This window comes from Barbatula barbatula, assembly GCF_947034865.1.
Source record: "Barbatula barbatula genome assembly, chromosome: 11".
Taxonomy (NCBI): domain Eukaryota; kingdom Metazoa; phylum Chordata; class Actinopteri; order Cypriniformes; family Nemacheilidae; genus Barbatula; species Barbatula barbatula.
Genome location: NC_136774.1, coordinates 8,491,395 through 8,507,618, shown reverse-complemented (window position 1 = coordinate 8,507,618; position 16,224 = coordinate 8,491,395). Strand labels below are relative to the sequence as shown.

The 16,224-nt window shown below is 36.3% G+C and overlaps 2 protein-coding genes across 2 annotated transcripts; one reads left to right on the top strand and one right to left on the bottom strand.

Moving 5' to 3' along the window:
• Positions 1 to 4,456: 4,456 nt before the first annotated feature.
• On the bottom strand, positions 4,457 to 6,306 carry nkx6.3 (NK6 homeobox 3; the record flags this gene model as incomplete). The annotated part of the gene is made up of 3 exons (XM_079466693.1): positions 4,457 to 4,687; positions 5,165 to 5,331; positions 5,889 to 6,306. The coding sequence occupies 3 exons, from the start codon at positions 6,304 to 6,306 to the stop codon at positions 4,457 to 4,459; spliced, it is 816 nt and encodes a 271-aa protein (XP_079322819.1).
• A 3,719-nt stretch (positions 6,307 to 10,025) lies between these two features.
• LOC306900189 (uncharacterized protein) lies at positions 10,026 to 15,864 on the top strand. Its single transcript, XM_079466951.1, has 11 exons — positions 10,026 to 10,167; positions 10,256 to 10,756; positions 10,833 to 10,967; positions 11,049 to 11,165; positions 11,253 to 11,494; positions 12,223 to 12,357; positions 12,452 to 12,666; positions 13,189 to 13,456; positions 13,561 to 13,721; positions 14,714 to 14,946; positions 15,117 to 15,864. Exons 1-11 carry the CDS (start codon positions 10,164 to 10,166, stop codon positions 15,365 to 15,367), a joined length of 2,262 nt encoding a protein of 753 aa, XP_079323077.1. The 5' UTR covers positions 10,026 to 10,163; the 3' UTR covers positions 15,368 to 15,864.
• The last annotated feature ends 360 nt before the right edge of the window (positions 15,865 to 16,224 follow it).

The following is a 16,224-nucleotide window of genomic DNA, read 5'->3' as shown; positions in this document are numbered from 1 at the left end:
ATTGACTCATTGGGAATATAAAGAACTGTTCACCCCAAAATGAAAATTCTCTTATAATTCTCAATTGGGTTCTTCTTGAGACAGCAAGATTTGAGGCATTCGTGTGTTGTTTTGAATTTCATTAAAAAACTCAAAATATTGTTTTCAATACAAAAATAAAACTGTGGTTTTGTTTCGGAAGACATTTTGTCACCTTGGAATTAGAAACATTTTGTCAAAAGTTTGGTATTCACATTTTCTGTGAAAGCTCATTTACATTATGGTTTAAACAAAAACATAATTTTATGGTTTTACCTAAAGTCAAAAACTAAAAAGAAGCTTGTTATCTCAAATCTGCTCAGAACATTATAATTCCAAGGCGATGATTTGTAAACCCACTTACTTTATTTGGGAACCTATTGGGACACATCTGAATGATTCTTCTGACATCCTAGTTTCTACAGAGGTTTTTTAAATACTTGCCTCAACAAATTAAATACTTGCCTCAACAAATACTTGCCTAAACAAACTTTCTTTCAACCAATACCTGAAAGAAAGTCCTTTACGGATGCCATCAGTACATTTTGAGAGAATTATCATTTTTGGGTGAACAAGATACAGTGTATAGATTTGTGTCTAAAAAATTTTTTTGGATTTACTAATTCCATCTTTTTTGACTACCAATAGAAAGTAACAAACCTTGGTTCATACGTTTTTGTTTCTGATAGACGATTCACTGAAATCAAATCACACTAGCGATCAGGTATGACAATTCTGTCATTTCTCACCTCAACAAGAATTTATTGATGAAATCCATACATTCAGAACCCCCGTGCATAATTTACGGGTAAGGGTTAAATCGTACAGCCCAGCTGTCAATAATAGACTTGTTGTAGTTGATTCATGGTATGGTCGACATCATTTACTGTGCTCTAGGGCATCACCTCAAGTTGCACTTCAGTAGAAGGCTGTGGAGCTGGTACAGAAACAGCATTGATGTCGTTTAGCTTTGGCTTTTTACGAACAGAAACACTACAATTTTTTGACATGTCATTTTTTGTGTTATTTTGTGTACTTTAGCATGCTGGGGAAAATTTGTTTGTATCCATATATGTTTGCACTGGTGGGGAATTATTTTACTTTTTTATGATATGTAGAACATAAAACAAAGTTTTGTTCAATAGAATTTGTGAGAAAGCAGTCTCAGTGCTTATTTTAATGTTATCATTTTCGGATGTTTCTCTTTGGGTTCTTTTATTCCAAATCATATAAACAAAGCATTGTCGCAAGATAAGACCAGAACCAATAGAAGAGGGAGTAGTAATAGTGTCTATTCATGTGAGATTATGCAGTGGTGTGGAGTGAAATTTGAAGATTACTGCTTAATATTGGACTAAGGGGAATGTTGTGTGTGGAATTTTGCATTAGGAAATTGTCTTGTTGTAAAATAATGAAATTTTGACCAGTAATATCCATAACTCAGAATTGGAACAGGATCCATACATAGCTTGAAAAAATGTGGGGTAACTATAGTTCTTGCCCCACCCTTGGTTCTGATTTACAATATGTAACAATGTTCTGTTTCTGTACTATTTCATGTAGCCCAGCAGGAAAAAAATCCTAAATTGTGGACATAAGATACTGTGCCAACCCCCCCCCCTCAATTTTCTTATTTTATGGTTTTGGGATGCAGTAAGAACTACTGCATTTTTCATTCTAAAAAAACTCCCTTACTGTACTTTCTTCAACATTAATGAATGTTTTTTTTTGTTTCTTAAATATGATGCTGTGTTTTGTTTCCTAAAAACTTTTATAAAATACATATATTCATTAACAAACATGCACTTGATATATTTCACCTCATTTTGATACACGATATGGACAAAAGTATTGTGACGCTCCCTTTTTAATACACATATTTATCTATTTCAGTAAATCCATTCAAAACAAACCCTACTGTATATCATGAAAAGTCATTGATGGGTTTGGGTGATGAGCATTTGACTCAGCTGGTGTTCAGCTGGGTTCAGCGCTTTATACAGAGCAGTCAAGTTCTTCCACTAGACTGAATCTTGCTGTATGCAAAGGGACACTGTCATATCCTGTCACCCAAACTGTTGCCATAAAAGTACAAGCATACCATTCTAGAAAATTTTATTATATGCTGTAGCATTAATATTTGTGCTCACAGAAATGACTCGAGAAGTCAAAACTGCTCCAATTCTTTTGTCCATAGTGTATTTGGCATATGGACCAAAATGATAATACAACAGTATTTGTGAAATGAAACTTTACATGAAACTTATTATAATAAAATGTACTCATACACTGAAAAATCAAACATGGATTTACATAATTTTATTTTTATAATTAAGAGATTTTTCACATATTTTTGATACACGATCAGAAATCATCAAAGTACAAAACAAGACTGGAAATTTTCAAGAAAAACATGGGCAAAAATATGTGATTTATGTAAATGTATATTTATGGCGCCCCAACTGCCGAAAGGTTTCTGTAATTTCTTGCTGGATTTTTTAAAAATGTCTATTTTTGTAATACGGTCAAAAACCGTCAAATTACAGAAAAAGATCTCAAATGTTCTACTTCAGATAATATAGATATTCTAAGACAGAGAAGCCTGAAATGTTTCTAACAGCTATAGAGGTTTACAATGGACAGGGATTGATTCACAATGAACCATATATGGTTATAACTATGGTTAGTTTTATGTTAAAATGATATAGTTGGTTTTAGGTCCTATGATCTGAACTTTATCTGAACCAATGTTGCTCATGAGCTTGAAACCAAAATATTTAACATTCAAACATTTTGTCTCACACATATGCACCTGGACCGAAATTCACTGGTAATATTATTTATTATGACTGAAACTACTTGGCTATCAAGATCCTTAAAGTAACAGGTTAACATTTCACAGACAAGGCTTAAGGCAAGTCCCAGGAATGTTGGAGCTGTCTCAACTGAAAACGACTTGTCCTAAAGCATTTTTATAAAAGTGACTCAAATATTTTAATCCAACAAAGGCCCGGTTTAAGATAAGCATTGTCTGTGAAACCGGGCCTTGGCCTTATCGCAATAATTCTGCCTTGTTATTCAACACGGCTTTCTGTTTGCAGTGAATAAGGCTTTGCAGTGATGAATGTGTGTTTACATACTGTTTATTATAATAGCTTCTAGCCAAACACATCCTTAGGCTACTCGGATAGCTTTATGCTAGCTTATCACCAAGTGCGTTTGTAAGACTTGTTCAAAATATTGAAAGCACTGATCCCATGCAAATGTTAAAATTAGCATTACTAAGTATTTGTTGTAATAAAGTCATTATCGAATATGTGTTTGGTCTCTTTTATTGATTTGTGCTGTTATGACTTCCATAACAAACACAGCTGTTAAACAAACCATTGCATCACACGTACCCCTCCCACCACCTGGTCTCTCATTTAGATTAAAAGCGCTTGAGATCAGACGAATGTGTCCCTGTAGACCAGTGGTCTCAACGGAGCCATTAGTTAAATCAGATTCATCAAACTGACATTGGCCACTTCATATTGAGCGCATGCTGATTTGCTTTCGAATGATAAGAGTGGGTTTTACATTCGTTTGCAGTTTGACAGGCTTTCCCGTAATGGTTCCTTCAACAGGTTAGACTCGGGGGGACCAGCTTAAAATGTGTCTTAAAACGGAATCAAAGCATGCAGAAAAGTGCACCCGTTGTGATGATGTTGGAAAGAGAGCATATTTTTCAACATAACAGGACACACTCGACATTCAATAGGGTCCTTTATTATGCACTTCCATCATGATATTTCACAGGTCATACGCATCGGATGATATGCATTTTAGATGTTAACATTTCAGTGTAATTTTGTTCTTTAATGATTTGTTTTGGGAGGATATGAATGTCAAAATAAACCCACAAATTAACTTTAAACTTCAGTGCTTTGAAGGTCTTTCTAAATATCTCTTTACGTGACATAACGCAACACGTTGCTATTGTGAATTACTTAAATAATAAAGAATATAAAACTACATTGACTTGAACCGTATTTTCTTTAGTGGAGGGTTGCGGTTGCTTGTTTGTTGTCTCTTATCTCAACCCGTTATCAATTGAAACCGTTTTTATGAGCATTTACATCTAAATAGGTGTCTGAGCAACATTTCATATTTAAAGAGCCTTTATAGCTATGCAACAATGTTTTAAATGCAATATCATCTATTTACAGTGCCTCGCAGGATGTGTAACCTACATTATATTCATTTATTTGTGGGAACACAACTCATACACCTTTCAAATAAATGTAGGATTATATTGTAAAAAATCCATACACCTCAAAGTGATACAGAGAACTTTCTGTGCGCATGTTGTGCATATATTTTCGGAATATTCCGTATTTGTTTCGTAAAATGAGTTTTTTTCATGAGTGGTGGTGATTTGGTGAGTTTTAAAGGATCGTCAGACTTGATGGGGTCCCAGTCGTAGCACCGAAAAAGCTCTGCGGTGTTTGCGCAGCAGCTGGCGGATCTTCTCGTCGTCCGTGTCGGGGTCCAGTGGTTTGTTGTATTCCTCGTCCTCCACCTCGTTTTCCGACACGTCTCCTGCGCTCTCGCCCCGCGAGGTCTGCGTGGAGCTGGGCTCTGACGCGCTCTTCTTGCGCCACTTCGTGCGCCTGTTCTGGAACCACACCTAGAATAAACCGTAATGTTTGAAATGAAAGAGTGTACGATAAATGGATCACACCAAAATTGTGTGTACATTTAAATACAGTTTAAAGTTTAATTTAATGGAGATGGTTTTGTGTGCTAAGATGTACACGTTTTCAAACATTATGTACCCTGTTGAAAAAATACAACTATGGTTTCCACTATAACTATTATGAATCATCAGCTGTATACCATTAAAACCTTCACAAAATCCCTTGTTTTTCTAGTTATTAATTTAAATCAATTGGTTTTTTATATCCATAATATGAAACAAACAAGACATTAGAGAACCACACAGCGGTCAATTTAATCCAATGCAGTTCCCATCAAAACCATTAAATCCGATTAGGTTTTATTAGGTTAGGTTTTCTTTCAGCAGGGTAATGTCCAATATTCCTAAAGCAAGCAAGTTCTTCACTTTGAAAACGAATATAACTATTAAAGAACTGTAGACATTTACTTTGACTTGCGACTCGGTCATCCCAAGCGAGTATGCCAGTCTTGCCCTCTCTGGTCCCGCCAGGTACTTGGTCTGCTCGAACGTTTTCTCCAAGGCGAAGATCTGGTGCCCACTGAAGGTGGGTCTCGTGTGCTTCTTTTTCCCTGTAGCTTCTGTGTTATGGAAGTCTGAAGGGCAAGGTAATATTGTCAAATTGAACATCTGCTGGCACGCTTATGCAATATCATTTAAAATGAATGGAACTAAATAAGTCAAAGCATTAAACGAATGAAATGGTAAGTTAAAATAAAATAAGTGATTATAATAAGCAGTGAGCATTACTGTGGTCCAAAGCATGATCATATAACTATATTCAAATTCAGGTGTAGTATTTATAAAATAACAATTTTAGAAGTTCTATAAATATTTTTTATAAATCCTCTAAACGTTTTTTTAAGGTTTTAGTTATGCAACTTTCATAGTAAACAAGTACAAATATTCGTGTATTATTAATACTTACATTGTATTTAGTATATCTAATATAATATTGAAAACGTATAGAAATATGCTGAAAATATGTTTTTGCTTCTGTTAACACTGTCCATTTTGCTCTATATATTTTCATTTTCAAAAGTTCACATAGGTTTACCAAATAGTATTTTTAAAGCTAAATAAGTCACACATACTACTTACAAACATTATGACTTGAAATCATTAACGATAAACAAATACAGAATAAACTTACTGTTGCCACACTGCTGTCTTGTTCCTCTCCACTCGTACCCTCCTTCCACCCAGCAGCTGCCTCCTTTACTTTTTATACTTGGACATTCTACACTTGGTTTAGGGAAACTGCCGAGTCCTGAAGGGCCATAATCCCGGTTATAATACATCCCTGGACTAGGCACAGTTGCCCCAAAGCCGTTCATGGCGGGGTACCCTGATAACAACGCTGGGGTTCCCGGGCCACCGACCATGGTTCGACTCAGGATGTCGCTGATGCCATGCGGTGTGCCAGCCTGCAGTTGAGCGTTGATGCTGGCGGGGCTGAGCTTGTAGAAGGAGTTGGGTATGGAGTACTGGCACATAGGGGCCTTGATGTCTGAGGGGAACTGGTTCAAGCTGTTGTTGTATAGAAAGGACCCTGAAATATTGGACTCCATGGACACCGATGAGCACGCCTCTTCTGTTTCCAAAGATGATGAATTAAGAGTGATTTATTAGCAAGATTCTGACATCAAGTACTCCAAATGGTTTAGTCCTGTACTTATCCGAGTTCAAAACTCTGGTATTTTTAAGCTTTTGTGAATGTTAAGGTTTCCTAAAGGGCGTCAGTTCCTGCTTTGGTCCTCACATCACCCCAAGTTAGAAAGAAATGTCTCAAACGACAGTTAAAAGTCTATTCTTTGTACTTCCTCTTAACTATTCCATAATGGGCGCTGGAGCTCCAAAGTCAACACCAGCTATCAAGTCAACGTTATCCCAGTGCCACTCTCAGTCTTACAAATAAATGTCCCACGTCTGCTTCTCTGTTTGTCGGTCATAAATATGAGCTACCTTACACTGGTGTGGCACTTTCGTGATAATTCTGATGGGTAGAATTTGAATGCTTTGCCTTGACTGGCTGAGCATTCAACGTGCCTGACCTCCTCATTGGTCTGTTTTCTCGGGAGGACAGTCTGGGATTGGTTGACAACAGATTAATAGTTTTTTAAAAAGTCTTGGGTGAGGAGTTGATTTTTGATGGGGTGTCGGGCTTGGCTGCAGAGGAGCAGCTAGAGAGCATAACACAACAGAGAAGGATTTTGTCATCTTTCTTGGCCATTTGGAATGTCTTGCATCGCTTTTCTTTATGTTGATTGTAGAATTGTGAAAGAGCTTAAGATTTCCAATGCTGGAAATGGCAGATTCACTGGGGAACCATTCTTATATTTTCTAATATGAAATGTCACTTTATGAAATGTGCACATTGTTTGGTAGCTATTCATGGAGAAAACATGGAAATCAATTTTAGAAATTTTTGAAATTCACTCCCTGGCCTCTGCATCCCACATCCCTTCCATTTCCAGCCCTAAGGATTTCATATCTAAAAATATATGCATACTCCTCAAAATGTGCAAGGAATAAGCTTTCAGGACTGGATTGATATTGTATCTGATATTTGAAGGATGGAAAATATCCAATTGCTAAATATTTGTTGGCATTAAGGAAAGCTCTTTGAGCTGTAATTTTTAAGTTGTTTGACTTATGTGAAACACCATCTTTGGTTCTGCTTTTTGTCAAAATAAATAAAAGGTAACAGACAATACTAAAGGAATGATTTCTAAATCTTTTTGGATAAAAATAAATAAAACAATTTGATTAGAATAAAACATTTCCATTTGACAACATGTAACTCTAAACTCTTAAAAACGAAGTTGCTTAAAAGGTTATTCACATAGAAGAACCATTTTTGGTTCCATAAAAAAACATTTAGTCAAAGGTTCAGGAAGCACCTTTATTTTATATAATATAACGTCATTATAATAACTAGAACTGTAACTAGAACTAATATATCAGGGAGAACTGAAGTACAGAATTAGTCATTGATATACATAGTTAAAACCTGCAAGCTACAGGTGTGTCTGATATTTTGTCCACCTGTGAGCATTCAACCTGCCTGTTTGTTTGGCAAGGTATATTAAAATCACATATATTCAATTCACAGCAGAACAGTCTGATGTCTCTAAAGAAAAACAAGTGTGGGAGCAAATGCTTTTGTTCTGTAACTGCTGACCTGAGAAAACGGTTTGATATTCTGTCCAGTGACTGTTACTGGTGCTCAATTCCCTACCTGTGTTTTTCGGACTGCATTGCGTGATTTTCTCTGTAGAGGGCGACATATGATAGTATCAGAGATCTACATCCTTCAGAATGAAGAGACAAGAGCATCGTATGTGTGCTAAAACACAAACAACAACAACAAACCTGCAACTGAGCAAGCCCTTTAAATGCTTAAAGGGCTTAAATATGTCTACTTTAATTTCATGTTATGCTTAAGTGTTTATTCTTTGGCTATATACGAGCGCCCAATACTGTATATGGGCTACACATGACTCGGAGTCACATAGGAGTCTTGTTTGCATGTGACAGCACATTGTATCTGATGCTACTGTAAAACTATATCCCATGCAGGACTTCCTCTTTCTCTGGTCAATATGCACAGTCAATATGCTATTTTTGTGTATTGCACTGATTATACACTATTACAAACTATTTGATGGCTGAAAACCAAAAGTGGTCACACATATCATGGTTTCATTTCATTTATTGCCATTTTGTATTGTTTTTTCCAACCCGAGCTCATCTGCGAGACTCATCCTTCCATTGTGTGCCTTTGTTTACTTGTGCAGTTGCTTCAAATTTTATCACTGCTTTATCAGACCACAATCTTTTCTAGATTTTTAAATGGTTTTAGTTTTTTTAGTTGTATCTTTCAATACTTTATTGTTTTTATTACTACGTTATAACATGACAGGGGAGTGTATTAAATGCTTAATAGGTCAATAAAATCAGAGAAGATGTCTTTGAATCATTTATTCCACGGAGACCTTTGAGATCATCAGAGTTCGGGTTTTGGTTTCCTTATGACAGTAGCTTTATACACACATGTCTGGACAGAAATGTACCCTGCAATAATATGCCCCAAAATTAGTGATTTCGTAACGTGTAAAACATCCCTGGTTTTTCCAAATACCATTCTCAACAACAGAATGATCGTTCTCATTGGAAACGTTAACAATCTTAGAAACTGAGCATAAATAACTTCTTATAATCTGTAAAAATTCTTCATGTCAGATAAGAGGGTATTGTGTTTGTTTTCGTCAAAACTGGAAATGGAACGTTTCACAGCATGCCTCGTTTTACCAGTATTCAATGAACCAATGTTACCTTTCACCGCCTTTATAGCCTAGATTTAGATTTAGAACGTGACATTACATTGTTTCTTATGAGCACATGACAGCACTTGTTGTGCACAAGCAGCCATTTACAATATATCAACAGAGAAATGTTCTCACTGAAACATTTTGATCACATTTGCTATGTGAAAGATCATAAATACATTATACTTATTTTATAATATAATATATCATATATATAATATATCAATGAAATGACAAATTTCACAGTTCTGTTTTAATATATCCAATTCATATTTACAATTCCAATAAATAAAGAAAATGTGGAAATGCACTATTCGAAAATTGTGATATATTGAATGTGTCCGATTACATTTCAATGTACACACATTCATGATATACACTGTGATTTTAAGTTTCATTATGCTTCCAGGTACTTTCCAGCCATATAGACAAAAGCAGCCAGGTTTTCTTTTAAAGGGTGGATGTTTTGACAGAGCAGAACTAGAGATTAAGAGATGTTTTGAAGTACAATGTGGAACAAACAATAGAAATTGTTTCAGAACCTTCTTCAAAGTTTACAAATCACCCATTCGCGACTTTGATGTGTCTGCACTGTTTGTGACGTGATCTTTTATGGTTTAATGTATCTTTATATTGCACATATTTATTTATTTGTTATTCATCTTATTATAATTGACAAAAGTTAAAACTAGGCTAACTACTAAATAGATAACTACTGTAAATCTGTCTAATCTGAAACATCCTCTAGGGTATGTCTAATTTTGTCGAGAAATTCTTCCTGAAGAGACTCAATGACATATGGAAAGGTGCGTGCTTTCCACTTTAAATGCATCGGCTGTATACTGTAATTCCCTTTCCAGAGTGCACAAAGCCATTAGGAATTTCCATCGTTGGACTCCACCTGCATTAGCCCATCCCATTGGTTGCTTTCTCAAGCAGCAAGTGAAACTAGTGAAACTAGTGAAACAGGCTTTTGTGTTTTATGAGAATCAGAAACTCTTAAAAACACAGTAAACGCAGGAGTCACGGGTAGTTTTCAGTACTCTATATTACAAGGATTTTCACAACCATATGCACGAGGCAAAGGATACGCAACAATGAGTGAGTACAAGTAGTCTAAACCTTTTAGTCAACAGGCTTATTAGTGTTGCTTCATTTAACATAGTTTTTTTTCTTCTATGAATTGTAGCAGAACACGATCGCATATGTGGCAGCCGATGTCTGGGTCCAATGACCTTCCATACGGAAATGACGGGCGAATATGTGACCATCAGCCAAGGAGGTCGACTTGCATCCAGAGATGCCTCGTCCTTCATGAACGGTTTGGCTTTTCTAAGCCGCGCCATCAAGGTCGACGAAAAGATGTGTATACAAATCAAGAGTTGCTCCTCTAGGTGGGACGGGGCTCTCCGTGTAGGATTCACCAACATCAGGCCAAACAAAAACAGAATTCCCCCTTCCTCTATCCCAGAGCTGAGGGATACACCCGGCTATTGTGTCCTGCCGGTGCCTGTGGACTTGTGCGTGAACAATGCGGAGATTCACTTCTGGATGAACTATGCTGGCATGGTTCTCATTGAGGGGATAACAAGAGAGAGATATTACATCAAATCAAAGGGACTTAACCTGAACAAATCACTTTGGGTTTTCATTGATCTGTACGGGAGCACAAGCACCGTTCGCCTTTTGGGTAAGTGTGCAACCTTTGGATCGTTTAAAATTAAGAACTGAATTAGTCTTAAAGAATGTTTGTGTAATGTGCACAGGCTCGAGAAGAGGCAGTAGGACATCGTGCCCAGACATTGCATCTGGCATCAACTTGCTAGTTGGTGAGAATCAAGTTTCAGATGAAAAGCCTGACAATACTGTTCATGATTTCTCTAGAATTACACACAAAGCAAGTAAGAATGGAGGTTTTTGTCATAGTTGTTTAAAAGAATCTTTCATCAAAATCCTTCTTAATTATTTTCTTTCATTCATAGAAACCAGAAGCGCACAGAAGACATTATGGTCACCGAGTCTCTTCCTCCTACGGCACGCCGATCAAAAGACTGTTCCCAGCTCCACCGAATGTTCTGAACTCACACAAGCGGGCTTGGGTACATTTCACAGTTACTTCCAGCTATAAAATACAATACAGCAATTGAAGACAGATGTGGGATCTGACAATATGTGCTACTTTTTAGGAATACCTGATCATGAATCGGAGAGAGTGGTAGATGTAAACTGGACCTGGAGAGAGTTGCATCACTTCATTTGCTCCAGGTATCCATCGGTCAGGCTAGATTGGATCGGTTTCAATGCTTTCAAGGCTGACAAAAAAGGAAGGCTTTGCCGAATCAATGCCAAAACGATGAAGAATCTGAAAAAAGAGCTGGGCGACAGCATACTTTATTTAATTCCTAATGAAGACATCGTTTTAAATGAGGTATGGTCGTAATTCAGTTTTTCATATGTAAACCTTCAAGGAATTACGTCTCCCGTCCTATCAAATCAAGAGCAAACCCTATAAATAGATAAATCGCATTTCCTCCTTCACTCTACATTTTTGTAGCATCCCCCCTCCACCCCGATTCCTCACTTTCTAACCCTCCTTCTAACTGGAGGGGGGGAGAGCGCTCCGGCAAAACACCGAGATCGGAGCCCCCGCACCGGACAAGGGAGAGTGCTCTGGGTTCGGGAAAGTATAAACGACCCCAGAGACCTCTCCCTGGACATCACGCCAAATACGCATATACATTATCTGCTTAACTAAACTACCGCCTATTTAATTATTTGCTAAGGCGAACCCGTGAAGTAAGCATTGCTGTTATTTGGTTTGGTTGGTTGATGCTTTAAATAGTTCATCCAAAATTAAAATAGTTTCATCACAACCTCTTGTCATTTCAAACGCATCCATTTCTTTTTTTCCTCCAGAACAGAACATACATATTTTGGTGCCCCATCAACATTGGGTCCCCTCTGACTTTCATTTTATGAACACAAAACACTGACAGATTTCCCAAAATATCTTCTTTCGTGTTTCACAGAAAAAAGTCACAAACAGGTCTTGAGAAAAGGGGGAATGAATTATGACAAAATGATAATTTTTGGATGAACTAAGGTATATTAAATTACACGAGCAACATATGACACTGGCTGGCTTTTTCTCCTCAGATGACCACACACACATTATCATCAGTCAATAATAGAAATGCTTCATCACCGTCGGGCTCTGCTCCATCTGTTCCTGCTCAACGCATACAGCGGCTGACTAGTTGTATGTCTTATTCAAGCCCAAACTCTTCAATGGTAATACTCTTTCAACTTCTTTGCATGGTAATTTTAAAAAGTCGACTGTGAGGGTTTTTTTGTACTTGAGGCAATGTTTGCTTCTTTCTAACAGGAGGTCATCGATGTCGAATCTTTGCTCAGAGAGTTTCAGCAAAACCATATTTCCACCAGTCAGCAGGTGTCAATATTAGTCAATCGAAAGACGTTGTTGCAGAGTGCTAAAGATACCGTCTCCAACTGCAATTTCTCCTGGACCAAAATCCCTCTTGTGAAATTTGTGGGTGAGGAGGCTATTGACTGCGGAGGTCCGAGGAGAGAGTTTCTCAGGTACACCACTAATTGTTTTAATATATGAACGGTTAAAGCAAACTTCGAAACAGTATCAAAAAGGTGAATTGCTCTTTAAAAAAAGAAAATTAACCCAAAAGTGAATATTCTGTCATAATTTACCCTCTTGTCAATTCAAACCTGTATGACTTTCTTTGAGAAGAAGTTGGTGACCGAACAGCACTGGAGCCCATTCACTTCTATTGTATGGACACAAAACCAATGCAAGTGAATGGGTGCCATATCTTCTTTTGTGTTCTGCGGAAGAAAGACAGTCAAACAGTTTTAAAATGACAGAATATACATTTTGGGCTGAACTATCACTGACCTGTGGTTCTTTCACAGCATCCACATCTTTAGATTTAGGATTTGTACGTAATATTTTTCTATGAATGGCTTGTCTCTTTGATGCCATTCAAAATGATACTGTACATTCCAACCAACAGATTCATGCGCTGTACATTGAACGTATTGTGACATAAACATGAAACCTTTGTTTGACATGTATTTGAACTTCTCCAGACTTCTAATGATGGAGGTGCAAAGCTCTCTGGGTATCTTTGAGGGGACACCTGGACATTTGTTCTTCACCTATGACCAGATAGCCTTAGAGCAGCACAAGTATGAGTTAGCTGGGAAGCTGATCGCGTGGTCTGTGGCTCACGGTGGACCCGGGTTCAAAGCTCTCGACCCCTGTCTCTACCAGTTGATGTGCATTCAGGAATGTCCACTGGCCGACTTCAACTGGCGCCTAATACCAGATGCTGACATTCAGAAAAAACTGCAAAAGGCATCTATGCACTTCTCCATTTGTTCAATAATCTTTCTTCTGTGATCTAATAAGATTTTGATTATTATTCCTTTTAAAAGTCATTTTTAAACTATTTCTTTTAGATTTTGTCATGTAAAAGAACAACAGATCTCCATAGGCTGCAGAGAGAGGAGGGAGACTGGATTTGTGAGTGTGGTGTTCCAGCGATTTACAAGCCTAACATTTCCATTCAAGATATACCACAGATTTACTCCTACGCCATTCAGCACTACATATATCTCAGGTATGTAGATGTTCTTGTTCTTACTTTGGATGCACTGACAAACAAATGTAACATAGTGTTACTGGATAAAAACAACTGAAGACACACCTATTCCATGTTAAATGTTCTTTAACACTGTTAACTATATTATTAAAAAATGTAATAATAGAAAAACGGCTGTTGACCTCAATTTGGACTTTTTATTTTGTTTTAGTTTATAACTGTTTTCACAAAATATTACTTTGACATGATCACCTATAACTTTTATTTGTAATGTAGAAACATGCATTATCTGTAAAGCTGCTTTGATGATAAATATGGAGAAAAGTATTGCGAAAACCACTATACAAAATGTGAACTATCCATGAACAAAAATCATCTGGATAAAATCATATGTTAAATAAATAATGTAAAAAAAAATTAATTCTTCTTACGGTATGCCATTCATTCATTTATATTTTAATATTATTATCTATATTATTATACATTTATTATTATTAACGCAGTAGTTTTTCATACGACAAGCCTTTGCCCCTTTTTAAAAAATACAGGAGTATTATCCTACAAACTAAATAAATTGTACCGTAACAATTTTTGAAATGCGGAAAAGATATCAAATTACAGAAATAAACTGTATATTTAACAGTTGTGTGTAAAATAACATGAAAAACAAAACAATATTTACATTTATTTGGTGCCCCATCTGCTGACAAATATTACAGTTTATGGGTATTTTACACCTTTGTTTTCAACAGAAAATGAACACTGTCATAAATTGACAAACTATCAATGTGTTGAATTCTTTAAAGGAATTGTTTAACTAAATGAAAATAATGAAAGTATCAGATTTACATGTATTTGTCTATTATAGTTCAGTTGTCAACACTTTAGCAGTTTAATTCATATACCAAGAGTTTTTCTCATATTTTACCCGAAGAAGTTAAGATTATACTTATCATAAGACATACAGTACATGCTTTCCTATGTCTAACAAACTGTGTTGACTTTCGCAGAACCTCTAAAATGATCCATCAGTTCACAGAGGGACTGAACGCTTATGGACAGTTCTGGGATATGGTTAAATCTAACTGGGCTGAGTTCCTGCCCATTTTTACCAACACGCACAAGCCCATATCAAGAAGGTCCTTCAGAACCCTGTTCCAAATCCACTGGACTACAGCAAAGGAGAGGGAGGCCGAGGATGAGACTATACGTTACTGGAACTTGGTACTTAAGATGATTGAAGGTTAGTTTACTGTTGTTATCATAACATCATTTGACTGCATTTGAACATTATACATTCATAAATGCACAATAAGAATGCCATCATTTAAAAGAAAGACAGAATGAGAGAAAGTCAGCTAGAGCACATTGCTATTATATTTTGGGAATTTACCGTATCATATTTTTTCCTAGACAAAAAAACTGAGTTAAGCTTTGAGGAGCTTTTGGTTTTCATAACTGGAGCAGATCAAGTGCCGCCACTGGGGTTTCTCCAAAAGCCCAGCATTCACTTCTACCAGCCAGAGAAGCGTGGATGTCGTTTACCGTATGCGAACACATGCATGATGAAACTGTTTCTTCCCAGAGGTGTAGAAAGTGAAACGGAGCTTCACCGAATCCTCTTGAGAGCAATAAGAGACTCTGCTGATTTCGGGAGAACATAAAAGTATATGCAAGAAACATCTTCATTCAAAATATCATTATTTTCAGCATTTTTAAGCTTCATAAGCTTGTTTATTGATTCTCTACTTAACCATACAGTGAGTTGTTTGTGTTTAATGTATTTTATTGTAAAAAAGTAATAGTATACAGGTGTAGCAGAGGAATAATGTGGTGACGAAATCATAAACAACCATCTTAACCTTGCATTGCAATTGAAAACGGTTCAGTTCTTGCTGTGCTTTCTTTTTGTCAGTCAGAAATAATATTATTTATAAGGTTAAATAAAGTTTATATATTAAAACACTAAAGTAGACGGATGACATTTGTATATGTATAATCCGTATAACAGTTTTTATAAGCTATTGTTTCATTGTTTACTTCCAATAATGTACTGTCAGTAACTTGTATATGCTATATATATATATTATGAGAGATTCGTTTTTTTATCTGCCATCATTTTGGAGTAATAAATCTGTATTTTTGAAAATACTTTCTGTTCAAAATGCCTGTTGGAATTTTCTTACAAATATCCCAATGAACTGAAAATGAAACTACTGGGCAATTCCAGTTATGGATGTGACGTATCAACTCTCAGAGAATTTGTTACCAATATATTGAAGCATCTGTTTATATTTTATATTTCATATAACTGCTGAGGGTAGATACAGGAAAAATATCAGATCACATTTTTATGTGCCCATTTATGAGGAATATGTGGAATGGAACGATGCTGAAAATTGGGCTTTACAAAAATGCTTTAAAAACTTTAAGCGAAACCTTACATTTAACATAATGTTGACATTGGTGCTAGTCTTTGGTAAAAACTTTCATAAGGTTAATATTCGTATGGAATTGTCCT